This window comes from Sinohyriopsis cumingii, chromosome 6, assembly GCF_028554795.1.
Source record: "Sinohyriopsis cumingii isolate HCF-2022 chromosome 6, ASM2855479v2, whole genome shotgun sequence".
NCBI classification, from domain to species: domain Eukaryota; kingdom Metazoa; phylum Mollusca; class Bivalvia; order Unionida; family Unionidae; genus Sinohyriopsis; species Sinohyriopsis cumingii.
The window spans coordinates 81,378,534-81,405,481 of record NC_142966.1 but is presented as its reverse complement, the minus strand read 5'-3'; the positions used below and the strand labels follow the sequence as shown (position 1 = coordinate 81,405,481).

The 26,948-nt window shown below is 34.7% G+C and overlaps 1 protein-coding gene and 1 long non-coding RNA gene across 3 annotated transcripts in view; one reads left to right on the top strand and one right to left on the bottom strand.

Annotated features, from left to right (window-relative positions):
* Positions 1–21,059, bottom strand: part of LOC149797321 (uncharacterized) — a 39,725-nt gene extending 18,666 nt beyond the window's left edge. Inside the window, exon 1 of one of the 2 annotated variants that reach the window (XR_016421797.1) lies at positions 20,851–21,059. This is a non-coding gene — a long non-coding RNA (uncharacterized LOC149797321). The remainder of the gene's footprint in view (positions 1–20,850) is intronic. The other variant, XR_016421798.1, reaches the window with a different exon arrangement.
* Positions 2,298–19,609, top strand: LOC149797322 (coagulation factor VII-like). The gene is made up of 4 exons (XM_089962045.1): positions 2,298–2,467; positions 3,426–3,539; positions 15,003–15,115; positions 18,564–19,609. Exons 1-4 carry the CDS (start codon positions 2,383–2,385, stop codon positions 18,591–18,593), a joined length of 342 nt encoding a protein of 113 aa, XP_089818171.1. The 5' UTR covers positions 2,298–2,382; the 3' UTR covers positions 18,594–19,609.
* Positions 21,060–26,948: the final 5,889 nt, after the last annotated feature.

Below are 26,948 nucleotides of genomic sequence, written 5' to 3'. Positions count from 1 at the left end.
GCATGGTCAAAAGAAGATTCAACCACTTGCAGAGGCAAAGCCAAACTATCATAAGTCACAATGTATCGTAAATTGTAAAGGATATGTCATTCACATTCATGCACGTGTAGTTATCGACTATTGGGAAATCTTCCCAAGTAAATTGAACTTCGCTTGCGTTGAAGCTGAAACTATGCGCAACGGTTTATTCTGAATGACTGACTGGTTTTATGTACAAAAAAAAAAACAGTTTTCCGGCAGTAAGTGCACTTAATAAATCGCAAAAAATTTATACATTAGTAGTTTCCATCACGTTTGCATCTATCGTTTAATAGGCTTGCCTTAGTTTGTGTAGGCCTACATAGGAAGTGTATTGGTTTATATTATAAATAAATAAATGTCTCGTTCATGTGATTGTGTTCATTTTGCTTGAACAAGTCCCATCCGATTTCATCCTTTTGTAATTGATATGTCAGTCTAGACAAGTATCAGTCCAAGTCTTTCAGTGAATATCTCTTGTCGATATGGCTACCAGTTCATAAAAAGTATCCATAACAAGATTTTCAAAATGGCCGACGTGGCATACATCTTAGAGATCAGATAAAATCGTGTTCCATTTCAGACCATCTACATATCATACAAGAAACATTCTAGTAGAAACATCATGTCGAGTGGACTATCTACGCAGTAGAAAGTAGCGATAATAAGAGTTTCAAAATGGCCGTTCAAGCGGATTAGCGATATGATCATTTTAAGATTGCTGCAATCACAGTCACGTTCCATTTCAGATCGGCGCCATTTTTGTTTAAGACTATTTACAGGTCGTGCAAGGTCCTACCACGAAAACCAAGAAAACTGCATGTCAATATGACCATTCATTCGGGAGGAGTAGCGATAACAAAATGTACAACTTTGTCACCTGTGCTAGCTAATTTCCATATGTGGGGAAAGCATTTTCATTGAGGGCAAACTTGACCCTGGGATAAAGTATTGAACTGGTTGCAAACTTAATAACGTTCCTTGAAATTACTTAGTATGTGTAACGATAATACATGGATGTAAGGACCGCTCTGGTGACCTAGTGGTTAGAGCATCCGCCTCGGATGCGGGTGGTCGCGGGTTCAAACTCCGCCCGAGTTATACCAAAGACTTATACAAAATTGTACTAACAGCTACCTCGCACGGCGCACAGCTTTAAGGGGTTAGTGTTAGGACTGGTCGGCCTGGTGTTAGGATAAGTGGCTGGGTGGGACATCATGCTACCTTCCTCCGTCATATTCCCCTAGTGCTAGACCTGACTATAAACTGTCACGCTGCAGATTTCGTAGCGATATGACTGACACCTTTTTAAAGCAACGCTTCATCTTTTGCTCACGATGCTGCTTTTTATCAATATTATATTTTAGCTTTAATTAGGTATAACCTTATCTAATGATGCCACAATGCTAGAAACATATCAAAATAAAAAAATAAATAAATAAATTCTCTGTTACTCTATATGTCTATGATGCTAGGATTATACAAATTATACGGACCAGAATGCAAATGTTACTATATGTTACCTTGAAATTTGCAAGAGGAAAATGTCCACTATTTAGTCAAATATCCATACATACATGTGCATACATTCTCTCTCTCTCTCTCTCTCTCTCTCACACACACACACACACACACACACACACACACACACAAACAAACACACATACACACATGCAAATTCCTCCTTTTATACACCATATATCAACGAGTCGTCATGGATTTCAGATTTTACATTTAAAAATAAAACAAGGACATGAGTTAACTAAAATTTGGAAGTAACAAATTCCGAAATAAGAAACAACGACTGCCTTAAAAAAAAATCACGAAATGTTTTATTTTGATGATTCACATAAATAATGCTGAAACTTTGGTACACTTTTTATAGAATGATATCATGCACTTGTAACCATTGGAAATTTTATTTACTCCAAATTTATTACTAATTCCCCAGCGTATGCAGCCTGACAGAGTTGAGGCCTGATATCAATATGCAGACATTATCGTATAATGATTGCATCCATTTATCTGAGTAACAAAGATATATCAGTCGATTTTTGTATGGAAGCATAGTATGTCAATTGGAAATAGATAACATTTACAAGAGTCCTAACAGTTGATACTGCGGCGCCCAATAAAACAGCTAGTAGATGATTTACCTTAGTCTATAAATACGATGTTTCACAGAGCAAGGAACATGTCAAATATTCACGTAGCCCTTATCCAATATTTATGTGACCCATCGTACCCTGTGGATGACATTATCTCTAGACCCATTTTGTACAACACTCATGTTCATGTAAGTCCGATATAATCGTAACAGTATACACAATATTGCTACCTGAACGAGAAGACGCTTTTAAAATTATGACGCTAATATTTCTCTGGTCGTTTACCGTGTTTCTCCTATTTGTGGATAGCAGCAGAGTTTCAGAATTCTCTCTAGCTGGTGGTAAGTTAATATATCATAACCTATGCAAGGAAACGGGTTTTAAAATGATTATATGAAGGTAAATAACATATACTAATAATAAACCAGGAAGTTTTTCTTGCATTTACATTCGGAAACGAAAAATAAGATAGCAAATATATATATATATATATATATATATATATATATATATATATATATATATATATATATATATATATATATATATATATATATATATATATATTGTGGATACTATATGGCTAAAGTGTGCAAGAACACCAGTTACAATGATTATATATATATATATATATATATAGAGAGAGAGAGAGAGAGAGAGAGAGAGAGAGAGAGAGGACAAATGTATTACATGTCTGTGTGTTTTAAATCTGATAAAAGAGACAAGACGCATACTGTACTATAGCGCTACAAACAAAAACATGCCGACTTATTTAGTTCCCAGTGTTTACTAAACTACATTTGAAAGCGAAATGATCCTAACATACTTTCGTTGACGGATGCGGTGAGAATGACTGTTCGAGATGTACTAGGATCTTAGTAATCATAACACAGAGTGCATGACAAGTTATGGATATGAAACAATCACAGACACGATTCTGCAGTTGTCTTGGATTAAGAAGTCCTCATAACTGAAAAGTTGCTATCGACGATGTTCCGATGGCATATATTTCCATTTTGTCTTATCAGGAATAAAAAAAAACAAACAAACATCGCAGTATTGAATAGTTTTTCATAGTTTTATTCTAGACTATGAAATGGATAGTTACGTGTGTGTGTGTGTGTGTGTGTGTGTGTGTGTGTGTGTGTGTAGTATGGATGGATGGATGGATGGACGTACGTACGTACGTACCTATGTATGTATGTATGTATGCATATACAGTTCCTTACATTTGCAGTTGAAAGAGTATATACAGTTACTTTTGAAAACTGTGGATGCTAAAATGTTTCTATTTTGTAGATCATCTACACTGCGAGAATAACCCTTGCCAACATGGCGGCACGTGCATGAGCCACGGCAACAGTTATACATGCTTATGTAAACAAGGGCATTATGGCGTAAATTGTCATTTAGGTAAGACAATGTTGCATTATTCAGTTTTTGTTTACACAGGCTTGACAAAAAGAACAGGCATTACAAAGTACAAAAAATATTAGTATTTGAGCGAGTATTTCTTGGTATATAAGGGAAATCAACATTGCGCAATCAACTGTTTTGCAAAATTACCGAGGACATGTAAATCGCGATAACTTAATACACATTAATAGAAGTAAAGGTATGTGTTTTACTAATTATCATAGCATACAGGATTATCTCACGAATATTGTTATTTTACTCAGTTTGCGAAAACGTCTTGTCTAAAACATCTTGTGATTTAAAGTAATAGTTCATTTATGCTATGTTGAAATACTCAAGAATCATAACAAAAATATAAACTATGGTAGTATACAATAATTTTCAATTTTTCAGCATAACAAGTTGACACTGTTTACATGTGCAACATTACCTTTTCTTCAGTTATGTTGAATAAATGGAAAAAGTATGTTATTCGCGAATTTGAATAGAGAATTATTCGTGTGTACGAATTGTTGTTTGTTGTTCCTGTGGTTCACTGTAGGAGTGACTAAAGCCCTTAACCGAAATATACTGTCAAAACTACACTCATTACCTAGCATACCATTGGCAGTGACCATCACCAGCTAATTCATTGATGACATAATTTGATATGATTTAGAAAGGGGTATAACAATATAATTTAAGTCCTTTAAAAATTAAAATTGTAATACCTTTAACCTCCTCTAACGTCTAAACAATCCACTTTTCAACAAAACTACCAATCTCTTCTCATCCTCCTAGTTCCTACAACCCTGGAAATATTATCATACACTGAATGAACAAGGAGAAAGACAAGATGGAAATAACTGACTTTTAGTGTTATATGAATACGCAGTTCACTGCAGCACATGTTGGGGTAACATAGACTATGTTGAAGAATATGACTCGTACAGTTGAATATAACTTTTCATTTAGTGAAAAGGCGGTGAAAATGTAGGATTATATCTAAATTTCTGTATGATCCATTACTCTTAGTACACTCAATATATCTGACACATCACATTGCAAATGACGCAAACAACTGACTTCCACTGTTGTAGAAGCAAACAACTTCATATGGAAACATAAACCTATTATTCTGTTGTGTGATTGTATATAAGTACTTCTGTGGGTTGTGTAGGTGTTAGTAATCATACCCATGTTTTGAAATCCATACTTTGAAAGATATTACACCAAATCTTATACAAAGCTTCTCTGTTTTTCATACTCTGTAATTAATGCGCTTAACCATAATACAGCTGCATGCTGCAAACGTTCGCAGATTATCACATACTATGTACATAACATCATGTCAATATAAGAGAATTCGTGTAAAAATGATGGATCTTAACAATATTGTATGGTTTTCAAATAATAACATTCCTAATAGATCATTGTATTAAGTGTATCAAATCTTTTTTTTAAGAGTGTGTTAATTCCCGATCACAACACTTTACCGCACGGGTACCACTCTCCAGTAGTAAAATGTTCCAACAAAATAAAGAAAGATCAACGTGAATATAATGATCAATGAGAATGATAAATTCGACACAGGAACTGTAGGATAAACCCAACAGCTTAAAGGTCAACATAGAAAATAGTGATGAAGTTCTCTGTGACCAGAATTGCACTGTACGTTGCGACATTAGCGATGTAGCAGGACCTAGCCAATGTGCAATCGAAAACGATGCCTTCATGTGTCCATCTATACATCTGACCCACACATTCACATACCACTCTGGCAACAAACTTCGCTACGACCAAATTGTTAACAAATTGAATGAAAATGTGTATAATTGACGACATATATATATATATATATATATATATATATATATATATATATATATATATATATATATATATCAGACGCTAAGCCAGTAACATAGGTAGCCGGATTTGACGAGAATTTTAAGTCCAGAATATCCACAATTTAAAAAACAACGTCTTGGTTTACAGCGTAAATTTTGTTAGAGATAAATGCTTGTGATTGGGATTATAAACGTAGCAATTATTTTGCCTGTCCTTAAGTGTGTGTTTTTTTTTCTTTTTGTCTCCCCCATTTTTCTAATTCATGCATGTATGATAAGATAGGATTATAGGTACTAGGAGAATGGGAAGGGGATGGTTTGGGGGTTTTAGATGTTATTATGGTTTGGTTTTGTATCTAAGGGAATACAATGCTATTTACATGCCCCCTTTTGTACCTTCCCTATTGTGAGATCACTATAATGTGGGCTATGGTCGCTCCTAATGACGCATTTTAGGATACAAGTAGTTTTAACGCCACATTTCATTTAGAGACTTTAGCAATCCACACACGGAATGTTAATTTTCGTTTAAGGCCCTAGGTTCCTATTCAAGGTCAACAATGTATGCAATGTGTTCTAGACAGCTTAAATGAGATCTTGAGGTTATTTTACAAAATCTATGCACACTTTTTAGCATACAATTTCTCATCTTAACACCAAAGTGCCGCATAATGTTAAACCTGTGGACATTTTGACATCGGGTTACATTTAAACGCAATAATCCTTTATGTATCGTAAGATTCCACTCTGACTACCAAGTGGCATCACATACTACTGTCGTTACATTGTTGCGTTGACGTATATGGAGCTGTTATTTAACGCTACCGGTAAATTCTTGCTAAGATCGTAGTACTTCGTAGCATTGTGTGGACGAGGCATCCATATTTCTGTAAGCAATAATGCGCTACCTTTTTTTTGTAAATATCCTGTCTCTTTCAAGTTGAATCCCTGTGATTTTTAATGAATAAGGGACATTTGGTGGTATACAATATGTGCATATGTCATTTCAAGCAACAGTTACCTTTAGTGGATAAGAAGGTTGAAATACGTCTCTTTTATGGTGCACATAATTCTCCGAATGCCAAACTAAAGCTCGTACATCTATTAACGTTCTCATAGTTAAACGAAAAATGTGGGAGAACCGAGAAATCCATCACACTGTCCCAGGTGAAGGTGGTGAATATATGGAGGGAAACGTCCAGAAGCTTAATTAGAATGCAGATTGTTACCTTTACTGCCACTAAGTGATAAAGATATTGTCATAAACCCACGAAAAGCATGGTTTAAATATCACTAAGTAATGAAGATCGTTTCATAACCCCCACGAAATGCATGGTTTAAATGCCACTAAGTGATAAAGATCTTGCCATAAACCCCACGAAAAGCATGGTTTAAATATCACTAAGTAATGAAGATCGTTTCATAACCCCCACGAAATGCATGGTTTAAATGCCACTAAGTGATAAAGATCTTGGCATAAACCCCACGAAAAGCATGACTTAAATGGCACTAAGTGATAAACATCTTGCCATAAACCCACGAAAAGCATGGTTTAAAAGCCACCAAGTGATAAAGATCTTGCCATAAACCCCACGAGAAACATGGTTTAAATGCCACTAAGTGATAAAGATCTTGCCATTAACCCCACGAAAAGCATGGTTTAAATGCCACTAAGTGATAAAGATGTTGCCATTAACCCCACGAAAAGCATGGTTTAAATGCCATTAAGTGATATTTTCTTACCATAAACCCCACAAAAAGCATGGTTTAAGTACCACTAAGTGATAAAGATCTTGACATAACCCCACGAAAAGCATGGGTTAAATGTTAATCTATAGGAGTTAAACAAAATAAACTTTTGTATTGAGAAAAGATTTTGGTGTCTTGAGAGACAAAATTTATCCAAATAAAAAATGCAAGTATCCGTTCTCAAAAACATTGAACACATGGATATGAATTCCATGCGAGCAATGTGAATGCAAATCAGCACTGGCATATATCTTCCACAGCAACACCTGGACATTTAGTACAATTTATGCATCCAGTAATCTTCCTATCAGACAAATATCCAACAAATGGAATACGATTTATTCTGCCACATAAAATACTGCATCTGAGGTGAATGTTGCAAACAGTCACATTGAAATCAATTCATATGATTCCACAACTACTACTCCAGCTGACCTGACAGAGAGTGGATTATGAAACATTTCACAGGAATTTCCACTGGAGATCCAGTGTTGAAAATATGATGTTATCCGTGTCAGATGTTCTGTCTGTTGTTAGTTATCGAATTGTACAATATTACAAAGACAAATCTACTGTTATTAGTTATCGAATTGTACAATATTATTTCAACTCATGTCTTGTGCTACTTACCGGTACAACTTCATCTCCTAATCCATCCTTGCCACCGTATGCTGATTTTAAGAAGCAGATGTTAAGTTACAGGCTTTTCTACGTCACCACAACGAAGAATACATATTTATTCACTAGATCAGACAAAAATATCAAAAGATAACGCAATAAGAGGAGATGAAAACATTAAACCGTGGAAAGAAGGAACGAAGAGAAAAAAAAATTGTCAGTTTCACACTTGAGAGGAATGTATTAATTTTCTTTGGCGAAACCTAGAAGAAACCTTCACAGTCCAAGATTAACAAGTCTCAAACCTTCCAAGACTACATAAGCGACGACATCTGAAACACCTGCATCGGCTGCATTCACTGCTACTATAGCAGTAACACTAGTACTTAGACGTGGAAAAGGTGTAAGACAGTGAAAGATGACGTTGTCAAGACGATCATTTATTTTTCAAAGCCGGTAAGAAATAATCAGTGACTACCAAATCAAGAATGCAAAATCTCATTCTTATATTATATATGATATAGTTTCAATGCTAAAAAAATAACAAATCAAAACTTAGATATGCCTACGTTCTGAGTATGTTCTATCACAAAGAAATTTCATAGTATATCACAAAATTCCATTTTACTTCATTTTGCTGTCTATATGTTTTTAATTTCTTCACTGAAATATAGTCTTCTGCTTGTCATGCTTTAGAGTTTTGTTGCTGTAATTGTTGTATCTGTTTCTGAAGTCTACTCAATTTTTCTTGTTTCGCTCTCTTGGGACACTTTGATGACCAATATCCACTTCTTTCACAATGATAATTTGTGTCTTAAATTTAGTCGAATCAAATCGAAATCGTCCATTTTCATTACACTGTACCACTTTTCAAGGGCAAACCAGAAGTCAAGCAAATACGACATTATGTGTCACCAAGCACTTTTTTATAAGTTTTGACAAAAGATCTTCCTAGAGATTTTGACATGAGCTATCTGTATCCGTGACGTCTACTTCCGCAGAACAGAGTAAATATCGGCTAGAAAAGAATGTTGCTTGGTAAGCCCTTGAGATTGTTATTACGGTCACAATTAAAGCATTCAAGTCTCAATCCACTGCAGAGAAACATCTGTTTTCATTACTGGAGTCTATGTTACATGTATTGGGATGACTATGTCAAGATAAAGATCAAAATAATTTGCAATTGTCTTTTACTCAAGACAGTTTGAAACCTCATCTCTAGATCGACACTAAGAAACCCGCGGAATTACTCTCTTCCAAAAGACTGAACAAAATTCAAAGTAGTACAACATTTGAACGATGAGTTTATCGGCAGATCACCTTTTGACAACCAAAACAAGAGTCGCCCATATCAACAACTGCTAAGACCAGAAATATTTCAACAGTACTATCTAGGTAGCTTGAGCTCATACAGAGAAAACAAATTCAACTGAATTGAACCGTTTATGGGGGAGTACTAAAATATCACACTTGCCCTAAGAATGGAGAAACAAATATACCCTGCTTGGAGTTTCTGAAACATTAATTTTTAAACCGTGCTGACCGCTCGTTACGTCACACTTACAACGAAGGTTACAATTATTGATGGATTTGTTAGAAATGGTAACATCGTAATTGTACGAACACTTATTGCAAATTGTTCTCTTCTTTCAGCGAAAAGCTTAAGATACGACGGCTAAAACTACTTTTGTATATTTTTTACATGTCATGAAACGGGAAGGCAAATTAAATCAGCAGCAACACCAAAGACGATTACAGACATGGCCACGTGGATGAAAGTGAAAGAGGAAGGAGACGTCTTTGACGAGTGTCAAACTCCACCTGTTAAAACACCGAAGTTGACACCTACATCAATTATTGGTTTGTAGGAAACGGTTAATGAGAGCATCTTCGCCTGAGGAAGAAAAAGCGAACTAAGTGCTGTGAAAAGTCAAACAAGAACAGATCAGGCATCCTTTTCTGTAATCCAAGAACAATACCACACGAAGAAAGGGGCATCATACAATATTTAACGTTTCAAGCAACAACAACATGAATACACTTTTGACCTGTGTTTACTACCATGATGTCCATACCGCGTTTGACTAAGAAATTCAAACACTAATATCGTGTATCCAACCAGACTTTAAAGTCTAGTCTGCAAGTTGAATGACGATGATTACAAAACGATTGACATACATCTTACAAGACACCGTTTTGACCAAAATTTTCAAGAAATTACTTTAAAGCAGCAAGAATCGATCACAGTGCGCAAAACAATTTGGCAAATGTCTCTCGTTTACCCCGTAACTATCAAAGTTCCAGCTATTTGTTTTGTGTTATTGCTGTGTTTTATAATCGGCTTGGATGGTTCGTCTGCCTGCTAATAGAAGGCCAGAATTAGTTTGAGTTTTAAACGTGGAATGGCAAACAGACAAATACACTAAAGTTTGTAATGAAGTTAATGAAAATGAATTTAAAAGATGATACATTCATTTTTTCAGCACTAAATTTCTGAGACAAACGCCAGTACAGTGAAATGACGTTTCCCAAGAACCTTCAAAGAATCTATGTACAAATCTTGTACACATCAACATTTTTAAGTACATTTACATTTGAACACATCAGGTCAATAGTTACAATCAATCGTACCATCGTTAAACACTGAATCAGAGCTAGCTATTCTACAATGCAATATTGATATCCTGGGACTTCCTTCATGATGTAATTTTAAAGCTCAACATCTCGACGAAATACTGTCACCTCTTTACAGCAATCACTCTGGCAAAATCACAACACTGAACGAAATCCACAAAAGTATACTGATCGAGTAGCGATCACTTTCTCATCGTCCCAGATTTAACCTTTAATACGAGTTTTATGAAATTCTGAGAGGAAACACAACTTTTTCTACTCTATATTAGGTATTAAAAACAAGAACCGATATTGCAAGCATTTCTGATGTCTTACAAATTGAACGAAGGACTGAAATTGTCATTTGCGAGTTCTATTACCGTCAGGTGCAACGTTGTGCGACCAGTAGCAGCTCCATTACTGAGAGTCATTTCTTTCAAAATGGATTCTGTCATAGCTTCTTACGACGAAGTAAGAAATACGTATAACTTGCACCGATAATTGGTGCATTGCTATTTTGTTCCTTCAGTAAATAGCATTTTGACGGTACATATATTAGTATTAGTTTTTATGTGGACAAAATATTATATTGTGTAAATTAAAGGACACAGAGAAACTACATTTTCGAAAACGACTCTTCATTGAACTGTTACTCGTGTACCCTGTGTATACATCTCAGAATAGCTGGACCAAAATGACATTTTGTAAAATTGGCTTTTTGTACGGAGGCTGTTGTAAACGGAGACTCGAGAATATCATACTGTCATGACGCAAGTAAAATAATTTTTCAATACGTTCTTATTTAAAAACAAAGACCCAAACTAGCCTTAATTAAATGAAGAGCAAATATGTTGATTCGAAGAGGAAAATAAATATTTTATATCTGACTTACCCGAATACGCCTCTAGGACAGAGCAAGGATAAGGAAGAAGTAAACTTATGAAATCCTTTAAGTCTCATAGACACGACCAAATTAAGAACGAACGATTAGCGATTTGGACGTTTTTTATTGCAAAAGTTGATGCACCCATATTCTTACAAATGTTTCAAGATGGAACACGATACACCTGTCATGGCACTAAAGGTTATTAAAATGCAAACTTCCCGGTTGGTAGACGTTCGTCCTGTGTTTTATGTAACAACACAGCTCTGATATAGTTGGAAATCAACCGGAAGACCGAAGATTACATCGATGTCACCAACAGTTAATTGTGCCTTAAGGTCAAAGTTCTCAAAATGAATAACAACAATCTAGGCATTGATGCGACAGTGGTCGCTTTCAACAATGTCATATATTTTGTTTTCAGGAAAACTGGTGAAAGGCAAACATGTATACTTATGCTACTTGAGTTTGACTTTGGTATCGAATGCCCTATGACAAATAACACACATCTAGATGCATCAGTGATTTAGAAACATTACACCTTGAATGCCGTCAGCAACACAGAGCTGAGATAATGACAAGTTATACAATTTTATTTTGCACAAAAACGTCGTGTCCATCGATGGCAAATTTTCACTGTACGAGATCATCGGAAGTCTTGTCAAAGTTGTCGGCCTTGTAAATATATTCATGGTTAATATTTGCAGTGACAGGTCTGAGTTTGAGGTAGAGTTTCATTATTGTTGGTGATATGTCTAATTAATCATTACGGTGGAATAAGATGGAGTAAGTGATGTGCAGCGTGTGGAGCTAAGTCGGTGTAGGTGCGACAATTAATGGAGACTGTGCTTGACAGATAACAAAATAAAAAAGAAACAAAGATAACACTCATTTATTGTCAAACATAGACACCTGTATCCGTGTATATTTGTGCGTTGTTGTTTTCGATCATCCACAGGAACAACAACTTCGACCCCAAACCTCATGTCTTCAATCTTTTGTGATAGTCTATAAATAGTTATGTTAGCATCTTGTGTCAATTTGTTAAAATGCCCCTTTTAACAAAATGACATGGATTGCAATTTCATATTTTAAACTTCATTAACATTCTCTTCCAATTTATCTTTGTTAATCTTTCTTGGACTTATGCCAAGGCTGTTTCTTCTTACATGAATCATATCTTCTCTTTGTACACTACGTGACGTTTCCTTTATGTATGACTCTATACCATGCACCATTGGTCAAGAATATATATGTGTGAGGGAAAAAGCAGAAACCAAACAAATACATTCCTTGAGGTACTCGATATGGCAAACTGAATGTATAGAGTATATAACCCATCCAAGGAATTCCCATCATTTTTCAAAACTGGCATTGTAAAGCGTCTGCTGAAGAAACTAACACCAGACCATAACGATTTAATCAAATACCTCCCAGTTTCTAATCTCCCATTCATATAAAAAAAATCTTAGAAAAGGTTGTTCTATCCCAGCTTGTATCTCATCTAAATTCAAACAGTCTTTTTTACCAATGTACAATCTGCATATTGCCCTTGCCACAGTACTGAAACTACACTTCTGAAAGTAGTTAATGACATTCTGTCTGCGTTGGATAGCGGAATGATTACAGTCCTCACACTACTTGATTTCTCTGCAGCATTTGACACAATAGACCATGATATATTACTTCACCGTCTCCAGCATGTATTTGGGCATTCATGATACAGCCTTACTGTGGTTCAAGTCATACTTAGTCAACACGACAAAAATTGTATCTGCAAATGGAATACACTCCAGTCCAGTTGACCTATGTTATGGTGTTCCACAGGGGTCTGTTCATGGACCTGTTCTCTTCATTCTGTAAACTCAGTCGTATAGAGAGGTGCATTTCAGAAGTGGAATCATGGATGACATGTACCAAGCTACAGATGAATGATGATAAAACTGAGGCCATTCTGATCACAACACAAAGACTTTCTCATTCACATCCTTTACCTCAAACAATAAATATCAGCAACACCAACATTAAATTCACACAACCAGTATTAAACCTAGGTGTTACTCTGGACAGTACTCCCACATTGCACCAACATGTCATGAACATATGCAAGGCTGCATATCTTGACCTGAGACGCATCAGCTCAATTCGCAAATATCTTTCAGCTGATGCCACTAAAACACTTGTGTCTTCATTAGTACTTTCAAGTCTGGACTATTGTAACTCAATTCTGTCTGGTTCATCTTACTATCTGCTCCAGAAACTTCAAAAAGTTCAAAACACAACTGCTCGGATCATGCTTAGAGTACCACGATCAGAGCACACCTCCCCGCTGCTCTGTACCCTACACTGGCTATGCATTCGATCCAGAATCAAACACAAAATTTGTTCTCTGTGCTACGTTTCACTGTCGAACTCTAGTCCAATATAACTATTCGATCTTACCCATGTGAACACGCCAGCAAGATACATACGCTCCTCTTCTGACAATCGTATACTCATTATTCCCACCATGAAAACAATGTCACATGGACAGCGTTCTTTTGCATACCATGGCCCAGCAACGTGGAATGAATTGCCCACTGAACTTAGACACAAAAACACAGTGATCATATTCAAGTGGTCTCTCGAAACTCACTTATTTCGACTACAAAAACAAACTTAAAAAGCTAATAATGTTTCCTACTTTAAATATTATCAGCATGTTTTTTAATGTTTTCTAATTTCATGGTGCTTGTTTTTGTAATCATATCATTATATATTTTTTATCGTATAGGTGTTGTTTAATGTTGTAAAGGGCTTAGAGCTTCTAAAGATTATGTGCTATACAAAGTCCTCATTATTATTATTATTATTATTATTATTATGATATATATATATATATATATATATATATATATATATATATATATATATATATATTTATTTATTTTGAATAAGCACAACAGAATGTGTTTATTATTTAGATAGTGTGTCAACACTCCTGCTCTTCTGTGTGTGATATAATTATAAGTAAAGTATATATATATATATATATATATATATATATATATATATATATATATATATATATATATATATCCGCACTTTTCTCTACCTGCACTTCACTCTAGAGTCATATTGAAAAAAGTGTTGGTAGTTTTAATTATAAAGGGATAAAAACTACAGTGAAGGGAGTTGGATGTATTAGCTGCATTTAATTTTGTTTATAAGGGATTTGAATACTGTTAAATCCGTTTATAAACTACCATTTTGTAATATTATATAAGTGTTTTTGCGTGTATAATGTGTGCTTATGTTTACCTGTTTCATTGGATAGTAGGTTTTCCTGTTGGCCAGTAGATTATAGGGTGTTATTCAATATTAACGGTTTATCGGTTAGTAGTTGTATTTGTAACATTACATTTACTTTACTTGTATTCCCCCTCTATGTCATCGCATATTATTCCTATGAGTATCTTTTCTTTCTTTATTGCATCATCGGTTAAACATGAACTGATGTTAAATTTCCTGATCCCAGAGTGTATCATTAAAGGTAATTTTCCTGACATTTTAATGTATAATTCCTCTTGTACCAAGGATCCATTCTTTTGAAAATGGCGGCTTAATATTAATTATCCTTGCAGATAGACTCCCATTTTTGTACATTAGGTATCCCATCTAATACGTACAACATCGAATTTAGACTAATGTATGCAGCCCCAGTAATGTTGCATATGGAATATTTATTAGTGTGCGTATTTATTTTAATATATTCTTATCTGTAAATAGATATTGATGAATGCAATAGCAATCCGTGCCAAAATGGCGGAACATGCAAAGATCAAGAAAACGGCTATATTTGTCACTGTGGACCTGAGTACAGCGGGACGTACTGCGAAAAGGTCACTCTTTGTTTGGTCTCTCTCTCTCTCTCTTTCTCTCTCTCTTTCTCACACACACACACACTCACACAGAGCGTACAAGCACGTGGACCAAACGTATCCATGATATATTTTTAAACCAAACTTAGTACACAAAAGCAAGCCTCACACAACATGTAAGAAGAAAACAGAAAAGTAATTACATTTGTAAAATGCTAAATCTTTGACACTCTACCAAGATGACCTTACCTATACCTGAGAGTTAATGAGAAAGCACACAATAGAAAATTTAAAACACAACAGGAATGCAAGAACTATCATTATTGCGATTATTATGAAAAGTGCTTTTTACGTTAGTGAGCCTGTTGTTGTTGTCCAACCACAAATTCTACTTTATTATGATGTCTGCAGTGAGGAAGTTTATAGTGATGTCCAGCACTGGGGCATCATGCCGCAGACATGTCCCACCCAGTCACATTATCCTGACACCAGGTCCACTACTCCTAACACTAACCTCTTAATGCTGAGCGCCAAGCGCGGCAGCTGTTAGTACCATTTTTGTAAGTCTTTGGTATGACTCGGCCGGGGATCGTACCTCCCGTTTCCGAGACGGACGCTCTAACCACTAGGCCACCGGAGCGGTTAAACATTAAAGAAAGAAAAAAAGTTAGAGCAAAGAGTGTGGCATTGGTAGAAAATGCGCTGATCAAGAACTGCTAAATACGTTAATAAGGGCAGGGATACAATTGTACTTGCTACCATCCTGACTAACCTTAGAAAGCTCCTGAAAAAAACACATGCGCCAGTTCATGAAGGAACTATAATCAAGCAATCGTACCAAGATTTTGATTTTCATTTATTGATATATTTCACAAAAGACATCAAAGCAAAGAACATTCCTCACGTGTTTCCTGTCTGTTAAAATGTCTATAATTTAAAGTACAGTGTTCATTTGATAGATGATGAAGGTATTGTGACCAAACGAATAAGAAAACAATTAATTAGCCTGGAAAATGGTGGCTGATTATGATTATGCTCATTTCCGTTTACACTTGAGCCAATCAGCCTCCCCATTTTTGTCCCTCAAATTTTTTAAAAAAAAAATATACATAAGTCATGTTTTCCTGCCAAATGTCAACATGAACCATGAAACAATCGATATGAAAATTAATCCTAAATGTCATCAATATTTATCAATTCATAAATTTGATTCTCACTGTAACAGGGACGTAAGAAAACATAATCCGGGATTTCTCAAGTCACTATTGTTTCAGAACGTTTCTCAGTTCTGAATGAACCTGCATCATTAAAAAATATTGTTTTAGTTCATGAATTATAAACGTACAAAACTATGAATAAAGCTTGTGACAAAATATTGCTTTGAGTTTATTACAAAACTCTGAGCTTCCAATATATTCCCACTGAGATAATCGAAGAATAAATATGTTTATAAATGAAACAGGCGCAACACCGCCCGACGGTGTGAAAAGAAAATACAGAAACCCAGAACTTTAAGGGAAAAAAAGTGCATAAATCAAACCGTTAATCGTGAGTACCTATATGTTGAAAGCCAGAATACTAATAATACTGAAAACTTAGAAAAAACGGACTTTTTTGATAATAGTGAATATGATGAATAAATGTATATGGGCACAGAAGCTAACATTGTGAGTACATTTTGGTTACGAAATGGTGCCAAATATGATTACAGTCGCAAGGAAGTTTAAAGTCCTGAATATAAGCTATGAAAGACAATGCTGTTGCTCTAGCGGGACAAATATAGTAACGAATAACAACAGCAAAGCCAGAATGTTGCCCTTAGACTCATCAAGAACAATTACTGGGCGTCTTAGAAACAGATTGCGTATTGTGTCCGCATGTGATTACACGGTCTTTAAGAAAAGTATTACAGTATTTTGTTGTGAAAAAGGTATGCTAGATATAATTAAAAATATAAAAAGGATCTATACTCTATGAAACTAACATTGCAGGTTCATGCTAAAATGCTTATACAATCAAACTACCAATATAGCATAATATGATATGTAATTGAACGGCAAAGAAAGTGCTACGAACAGAAACGTCTACCTAATCGAAAAGCATCAAATAAATTATATTGGAGCCTTTCGTTTTAAAAAACGTGAAGCATCTCAAAAAGAGAACATCGAAAAACAAAACACAATTTGATAAGCTGAAAACAGTATAACCTTTGTTTAACCAAACCTTTAGAAAATCTTCAAATAAAGGTCTCAAAATTGGTTCAATAATTCTATAAACATTTTTCCTAGGAGAAATACTTTATATGTGTAGCATGTAGAACTTTGTTCTGTAATGATGGATTCAAAGAATTTACTTGGTATATTACGATTTATCGCGATTAAAATTACATGTTATCTTCATAGCGGCATCGCTAATATTCGCTGCAGGTGAACTATAACATCTATTTCTAAGTCATGTAGAACATATTTTCATGCAATGTGATTGTATAATAATGTGTATCTGATTTATAATCCACAGAAACAAATATAGTTTAATTGTAGTTTTCTAAAGTAAAATCAGTTGCAGCATCCCTGCCAGTTTTTAAAAGTTGCTTCTTGGCACAGTCTTTGCATAGTTTGTCATTTATATTTCCTTTGTATTTCGTTTATTCCTTTTTCACAAACAATGATATTTTACTGTATATAGATAAGTACTTAAGATAGGTATCATAAAGAAAATAAAAAGAAAATGAACTCTAATTTTCTCATTCATCTGAGAACACACACACACACACACACTAAATCGTATTGTCGTCCAGAAATACCCAACTAGGTAAGACTGACGCTTTAGCTTCTCTTATTTAACAATATTTCAATTCTGGATAGTACAAAAGGACACATAAGAAAAAGAACTCGGATGGAGAGACAATAAAAGTGAAAACAATCAAGTGAATAATTACTCAAAAACAAACAAGAAAAGACGACCACGTTTATGCTCTACAAAGTCAAAGACGGTATACTGAAAGTAAAGGAATAAAAAAAAAATCTGATTTTAAAAAATATGAGATACATGTAGAGGTTTTAAAATTGTTACATTTTTGGGAACAAACAATCGTTAATGGCATAAAATGGCATAAAATGGCATAAAATGTAATGTCCTCAGTAGACAAATTATGAAATGACTGCATGTCCATGGCGACTTAATGATAAATTAATGATGGATCCTAAATATGCAAGTAGTTTCCAAAACTTTTAAGAGACTCATCAGCAAAATATATCCTTGACTTGAGCAAACGAAGTCAACGCAGCTGTATATATATTTTGCTGCGCGGTTCTCTTTATAATTCCATGGAGTGGTAATATTCATCAAATACATGTCCATGACCAATATACGTACTATCAGATACATATTTATATGTAAGAGGAAGTAATACAGTTACTGTAAAAGGAAGATGTGATAAATATATGTTTATATATTATTTTCCTTTCAGGTGGAGTCTACAAATGGAAACGTAGAATAGAGTTACATCAAAGATTTGCATAAGTAAATTTCCGAACAAGTAACTGTCTCGTTGCAAATAAAATACCTCCGCAGAATCATTGTATGAACATGGAAAACTTAATAATATTGTCATGTTGTAGTGTTAGGTCAGTAGATTTATTTTTGAGACCAGTCCAGTCTGGAACAAGAGTACAGGAAAATGGATTTGAATTATTAAAAAGGTTAAAGAAGTATGAATGTGCAAGTATAATAGTATTCGTGGTCCTTATGCCATTATTTGATGTGGACTTATGCTTTTATTACATCAATATTTTCCGTGGAAGAAAAGATGGCTAAAGTAATGAGAATCACTTGTGAAGAGGTATAGATCCATATCCGAAAGTGTACCATTTAATTTATGATTCATTGCTGGCTGATATGATTTTAATTAGGAATAATTTAACTTAAATACCTTTTCTATATCTCCTAATTTAATATCTGTTGTTCATCGCATGCTTCTCCTATTCTATTAACATTTTCATTATATGTTTTACTTTGTAATATATTTTAACCCCAAAACGGTTCAAACACTGTAATATAATTTTGGTACTGGAGGAACTGATTCAAACTAAAGTAATAACTAATGGTCAACCAGATTTAGGCCTGACACATACGTCTGATGGCACCTTCTAAGAAAAACCTGGCGTCCATGCCTGATTGAATCCTCTTGATGAAGTGAAGGGGAGGTAATTGTCTTACTTCAGTATACGTAGATTATTCGATGCCTAGTTTTATTACAGTAATATCCGAAACTTAATGAAATTGACAAATGAAATCTCGTTTACACCAGAAAGCAGTACATATATATACGTATGTGTGTGCATTTATTTGTGTGTGTGTGTGTGTGTGTGTGTGTGTGTGTGTGTGTGTCACGTACATTAACATTACTCGACTTTTAAAGCGTTTGTATAAAGCAATTTGATATGCTGGCAATATTTGTACATTGAATGGTGATTCATCCATTGCGTAGGAATACACACACACACACACACACACACACACACATATATATATATATATATATATATATATATATATATATATATATATATATATATATATATAATTTCAACAGTAGATTTCTCAATCATTGATGAATTTGAAGATATTAGTCATTACTACATAACAAAATGACAAGAAATAATGACCTCTTGATAGTAAGAGAGAAAAATGAATATGATGTGGGTGAAGACCTGAAAGTAGACTTACACCATGTGACATAAAGAAACTCGCGTCATTATAGTAGTATGTGTGAACACTGCAATAGCCCAATGAACCGAAAAGGCCGTACTGTGAATTCTTTGATGAGGTGTTACACACATACTGCTTTGCTTTGTTCATGGATTTTTTATGACTTTAATAATGTTGTTAAGATATCTGTTTTAAATATTAAAATATCTGAAGACCTCTCTCTCCGTTTGTTTATGATGCTCCTAACTATGTCATTTGAGGATTTCATCCAGCAATAATAACTTCTGCCCTAAAAGGCTACGAGGAATAGTTGAGGCATATGGTTCGAAGACGAAATTGTTTCAGTCTGAACCGCATGGCTTTAATTAATTTATGAATTGAAATATACGGATGAACCAATAATTTTTACATAGAAAACTAGACTATTACTTGCCTATACCTGATGCTGCATTCGTACTATAGCAAATAAGGATTTCTTTAGCTAATGACCTTCTTTTGCAGGAGAACGCCCCCAAAACTATTAAAAGTGTCCACCAAATAAATTTTTAGGACTATGTTACATATCTACAACTATTCAGACTATTGTAAGTATATTTTGGTTCATAAATGGAAACTGTAAAATGTAGTCGTTGTAAAAGAAAGAGGTCAACGTAAGAGACGTATAATCATAGAACAAAGTACCAAAGATGAGATCAGTATCTGAATATTTCGTTCCATAATAATAAAAATAAGAAAGAAAAGGCCGGATTTCACATTTCTAAAAATACTTTCAAAGCACAACACCTTATTCTTGTCCTGCAACTCAGTTTTACCATCCTATTAATAAAAGCAATAACAAATATTTAAAGAGATACACATCTACTACACATTAAACTATCAACTGAACATTGTTATCATGCAATAATAGTTGACAATTATGATTCAATAAACAGATAAGGAATAACAGTGTTGGCAAAAAGCAACTAATCTGGACAATTTTGAAAATGAGCATCTAAAATAAAAATTAAATATGATTTGAAACTGTATTTTAACTTAGCAATACATACATGTTAGTCACTACCTTCTAGGAAGAAATGCCACCATTCCTTTCTATCATCATTCGTCAAGATTATATTGATTTCATCAGTAAGCATTTTTTTTTCACCAGTTTTCACATGATCTGTCACCAAACAGAAGATCGCATGTAAACATCTTCTGCATTATATGTGTAGACTCTTCTAGATCTTGCTGTGAATTTTACGTCCTTCAGGGCCAATATCAATCAGTTTGTTCCCATGTATGATCACACCCACGCACAGATATGCAATCCTGATGCGGTGTAATGTTTAATTTGTTGCAGATTATATTCAGTTATTCTAGATCTATGTTGATATTGGTTGGAATAATATCTTGAACGTCAAGTAAACGAAGTTATCATTCAGGTCACGGTTTTCACATCTGCAGTAAACATGAAGCCTGTATAATTATACTACTAACTCGGGTTTACTTGTATCATTTAAATGTCAATGTTACATTCTACCCCCCAGTTGTTGACATCTGTATTGATCTATTTTACACTCTAATTTCATTGCTTAATCTGGTGAAGAACTTTACTGCAGCTTTTTGAAAATTAAGTATAGAGGAGGAGCACTGTGATTCAGATGAAAACGTTGGCATAAGATCTCACCAGTATATGTATTGATCCACAGTTAGACTAAACGGTGATGATGGAATACATGTGTTGCCTATGATATGATGATAAAAATCAAACCCTCCCCCACATAATAAATGGTCCTTGAATAAAAGCTACACCTCTAATGGTTGAGTTTGTCAAAGTTTCCCTGTCAAAAATTCCCGATACGTGGTATTTAACATTATGCCCATACCTTAAAATCCGCATACTATCCACATAAACATTTTTAATTTAAATCAACTCTGCGTATTATAAATAGCATATTATTGGGGTATCCATGTTCTAATTTTCTGACATATATTGAAACACTTGCTAAGATATAAGATTGTTTGACATATATGTATTCATCATTGAGAGATAGGGTCTATTAGAATAAGCAGCAGGGAGGGCGAACAGTCTCTAATTGAATCCCATTGATTTCTTCGAATAAATTCTTCCACGAAAGGATTGTTGGGAAAAGTCTTTATTTATCAAAATAGAAGCTTCCTTATGGATTAAATATATTAAGTAACATCAAGACAACCTTGGAACGACCCGGAGACGGCGCCTCCCTGCTGCTGTAAATGGTTAAAATATTTTGTCAAGACCGATTTGTAAATTTTTTTATCATTATAAATTAAAATTATTGATATGTCAATAACAAATGGATGTTGGAGAACCATATTCTGCTAGATTAGCACGAGAGCGACTAGAAGCAATAAAGAAATATATTCCACTGAGAAATTCTGTCAAACAAAAATTACGAGCGCGAGGAGAAACAATGGAAGATTTCATGGAGTCATCTGAGTTGCTATTTAAACCTGTAACAAAAGCTACTGAAAAAGTTGCTGAGACCACTGAAAGAGTTTTATTGGGAGGTATTGAAGATCCTGAAGAAAGAAAAAGAGGTATTCTTCCAGTATTGAAACAAACTGCATTAAGGGCTAAAAAAATAAAAGGAATTTTACGAGATCTTCCAGTTGACATAGCTGTTACTCAAGCTCGATTTCAACCTCCACTTCAACCTCCACCTCAATTTCAACCTCCACCTCCACCTCAAGTTCAAGTTGAATTTCAAACTCAAACTCATGCTCAATCTAAAAAATCTAAGATTTTTCTAAACTTGGCGTTTTTGCCTACACAAGTTTTCAAAATAGAGATAACTATTTAAAACCTAATGTTCATATTCCTAATCGTGAACTATGGGCTGATTGGTTATATCAAGCAAGGCAGGGTATTCTTCGGTTAAAAACTGGAATTATTGTGCTTTTCGTGAAGGATTTAAATTACAAGCGAGACAAGATCAAATCATAAGGGAAGAAGAAAAGATGGAAGAAAAAATAGAAAAAGAAGAAGAAAGAGAAAAGAAAAAGAGAGAAAAGGAAGAAGAAAAGAAAGAAGAAAGAGAAAAAAAGAAGAAGAAAAGGAAGAAAAAAAGAGAAAAAATAGAAGAAGAAAAGGAAGAAAAAAGAGAGAAAAGGAAGAAAAAAGAAAGAAAAACAAGGAAAGAGTAAGAAAAAAGTCCTGGCGGAAAAATTAATTGAAGCAGAAGAAAATACTGAAGCAGAACAAGAAGATGAACCAAAATCTCCAGATACGCTTAGAGAATCAAACTTTTTTCCAAAAATGTTTAAGTCACCAACTCCACTTAAACCATATAAATCACCGTCACCATTATCATTTCCACTTGATATGTTTGGAGAAGGTGCTCTTGATAATTTTTAATATCGAAAGAATTTAATTAAAATTGCTGCATTTGATTATGATAATAGAGAATTCTATATAAGACCAGGACATGAAGTAAAATATGAAAATTGGGTTCCAGCATTAAATGTTGCTTCTAAAAAAATACCTGTTAATTATAGAGATCCGGGGTATATAGAATTTAAAAAAGATGTGGAAAAAATAAGAACAAAACGATTAGTTCAAAGAATATCATCTAAACGAACAAAATCTGAACCATATGCACGACCACAATCTCCAGTATCACCACCTGTACGATCACAATCTCAACAACATTATGGTAATTAACCTGAACGAGTACCAAGGTTATTACTAAGTCTACCAGTCTTTACTGATATTTCACCACCAGTATCAACACCACCAGTCTTTTCTGATGATGAACCACGTGCTACCGGTAGTGGTTTTGGAAATAATTCTATTTGCCCCGATAATGTTGTCAATGATGTATCACGATTAGAAGTTCTTATGGGAGGGAAACGAGCTGGAAATACCTCATCAGAAATAATCAACGAGGCAACTGATATCTGCCTAAGACTATTTCAAGGCGGCATCGTAGATATTAGCGTTTACAGAAATCTCGTTGATGAAATTATCGCCGAGTACAGTGACTAGTTGTTGAATAAATAAATAATTAAATAAAATGATTATACACGAAAATCATCGTAGACCTATGCCTGTTCAGGTAATAAACTCGCGATTACCAGTGTATGCGGTTACTGACGGAGATGGATTTGGTGATGTTGTTAAAGGTTTTGTCACAAGAATAGCTCCTAAAGCTGGACCTATCGCGAAACAAATGTCATTGAAAGCATTGGACTTTATTAGTGATAAAGCCACTGCTGCTGTTGGTAATGTTGCTAGTAAAGCGTTTAATACTATTAAAGATAGAATATTAAATTTAATACGCAGAAGAAGAAAAAACAGTAAAGGCTAGCGCTAATGTTGTTTCGGTCAAATTGCCAAGCACCGAGGTAATGCCTGGTGATGTTAGTAAGGTAATAAATGATGCAGCAAATAAAAAATTAACAGCGTTGATAAATCAAGAGGCAGAAAATCAAAGACTAGCAGAGTTAATGAATCAAAAACAGAAAAAAAATACCAGGAAGTGGTCTTCGTTTTAGAGGATAATTAATTTATAATAAAATGTTTAAACGAGAGTCCGACCCAGCTTTCGACATGGATGCACCTGTTCGTAAAGATGAATCAAAGAGAGATTATCAACATTATTCATATGATACAATTGAACCAAATAAAGAGTGGCGAATTGAACTACGGGTTCAGGATACAAGTAGATATTTTCTGCCTTGTGAGGCATTTATTGAGGTTGCAGGTGAAATTGTAACAGACGTCGCCGCTAATACACCATACACAGCCGCTGACGTAGTAGGTTTTGTGAATAATGGTATTATGGCATTATTTAAAAGTGCCATATACATGATTGATGGAAAAGAAATTGAGTCAATTCACAATGATGTTGATGTTGCTACGACGATTATAGGCTTAGCAAGGTATTCAGATGATTTTACTAGATCAGCTGGTCCGACTATGATGTTTGCCAAAGATACTACTAACTTTCCTGGTGTATCTCCATTTAGATACATACAATTGGCTTATGCAGCATCAGTTGCTGCTATACCTGGAACAATAGATAGACCAGCTCAGGATTTTAGATTGCCGTATGAGCTAACTTATAGTCAGAATTTGGGATATATTACACGTAACAAAATGTTAAACGATGATAAAAGATTATCATGTGCAATTTATATTATCTCACATATTTGGATTTTGCAGAGGTGTCATAAAGGTAATTTTTGGGGCTTAACACAGTTGTTCTTCATCGAAAAGGTAATAGTAATGATGCTATCTGGAGACTTGATGATACCGATGGTAAGGTAATATTATCTAAACTTACATTATGGATGCCAGTAATGACTCCATCAATTGATGAGGAAAATAAAATACTTTCTTTTAATGAACAGGGCGGTAAATCAATGTTATCGTGGTTAACAACAATTGCTGATAATGCCACTAGTAGGGTAAATGGTGATTTTACTTGGTATATATCATCACAGCAAGGTATTTCTGCGCCAAGACATATCTTTATTGCTCTTCAAAATACGAATCGATTAAATGATCAAGACCAAAGTCATTTGATATTTGATACTCTTGGCGTTTCCGAGGTATCATTGAGAATAAATGGACATCAGGAACCATCTGAGGAGGTGTCGCTAAATTTTGACAATAATTCAGTGGCGCGGGCATATCATCGTTTTCTAAGTTATCAGGGACGAGATCAAAACCTAGATACTGGTTTACAAATATCGCAATTAGATTTCACATCTTCATATCCGATTTATTATTTTTCACTAGAACATTTTGATTTAATAAAACAATATGTCGTTGACATACATTTCAAATGCAAACTAAATAAACCAAACGCAGGTAATGAATTTAGAGCAATTGCTGTTTTCCTTAGCGATAAAGCTATGCTTCTCGAAGGTGTTGCTGGAAGAGATTCGTTGATGCTTCAGTGGAAAAAATGTGAGATTAATTTAAATCAATCGCATTATTATAAAAATGCCATACGATCACGTTAGTGTGACTCTGACTCCGGGTCAGGTGAAAAAACTCCAATCAAATACAACAAAAATCTGTGGAGCAAAATTAACATTAAAATAAAATCAAATTCATGGTGGTCCAAATAAATTGTCGCTAACTAAAACTCAACATAAACATTTTACTAAAGCTAAATCAGCAAATACTAGGATTCAAATTGATCTTTCCCCTAGCGCAGTCAAAGATATGATTAAAGTAGGTGGTTTCTTTCCACTTCTCGCTGGTTTAATACCAGAGTTAATTGCAAAAGCAGCCGCTGTTGCTCCAATGATAGGAAAAGTAGCTGAGTTAGGTGCTGCTGGATACGCTGGTAGTAAAATAGCAGAAAAAATAACAGGAGGAAAATACGGTAAAAAAAGGACGCGGCCTAAGATTACCAGGAACACCCCCATCTTGGTACGGAAAAGGCCTTCGACTACCAGGAACACCTCCGTCGTGGTACCCAAAGATTCGCTAAGTAGTTTTCCAATGTCAAATTTTGATTTAGTTGACGCCGCTAATAAATTTAAAAATAAAATTCTTCAGAGGTGCATTTATGCAAGATCAGTTACCGGAGCAACCTAATCTTAATGAAACTGGAATTATAAATCTCGATGACAGTGTTGGTCCTGGCACACACTGGGCTGCTTACGCGATTAATACACGTGAAATTATTTACTTTGACTCGTACGGGTTAGCGCCACCACGTGAATTTCTAAATTATGCAAAACAATCAAACGCTCCAAGTTGGTATTCGACGTTACCGACACACACATTAACTGATCCGCCAATATGTGGCCTTGAAGCAATTAATGTCCTTGATGCAATATCAGCATCAGCTAAACCATATCATAAGGTCGTTCACGAGTATACGTCTGATAAATTAAATCAATCGCTGATAAATAATGGTTGATATTTACGGAAGATCCCTGTCATCGCGAACGTTAAAAAATAACCTGACGTGGATTTGTCGAAGTATGCAACAAAAGAAGACGTTAATACTCTTTTAGCAATATCAGGAATAGATCCTGACCAAGTTGTTATTTTTCAAGACCAACATGGAAAATTAAAAACGAGTAAGATCAAATTAAATGATATAATTCGACGGACCGAGTATAGCACTCACGTGAAAGATTTTACTAGTCTTCAGGAAAC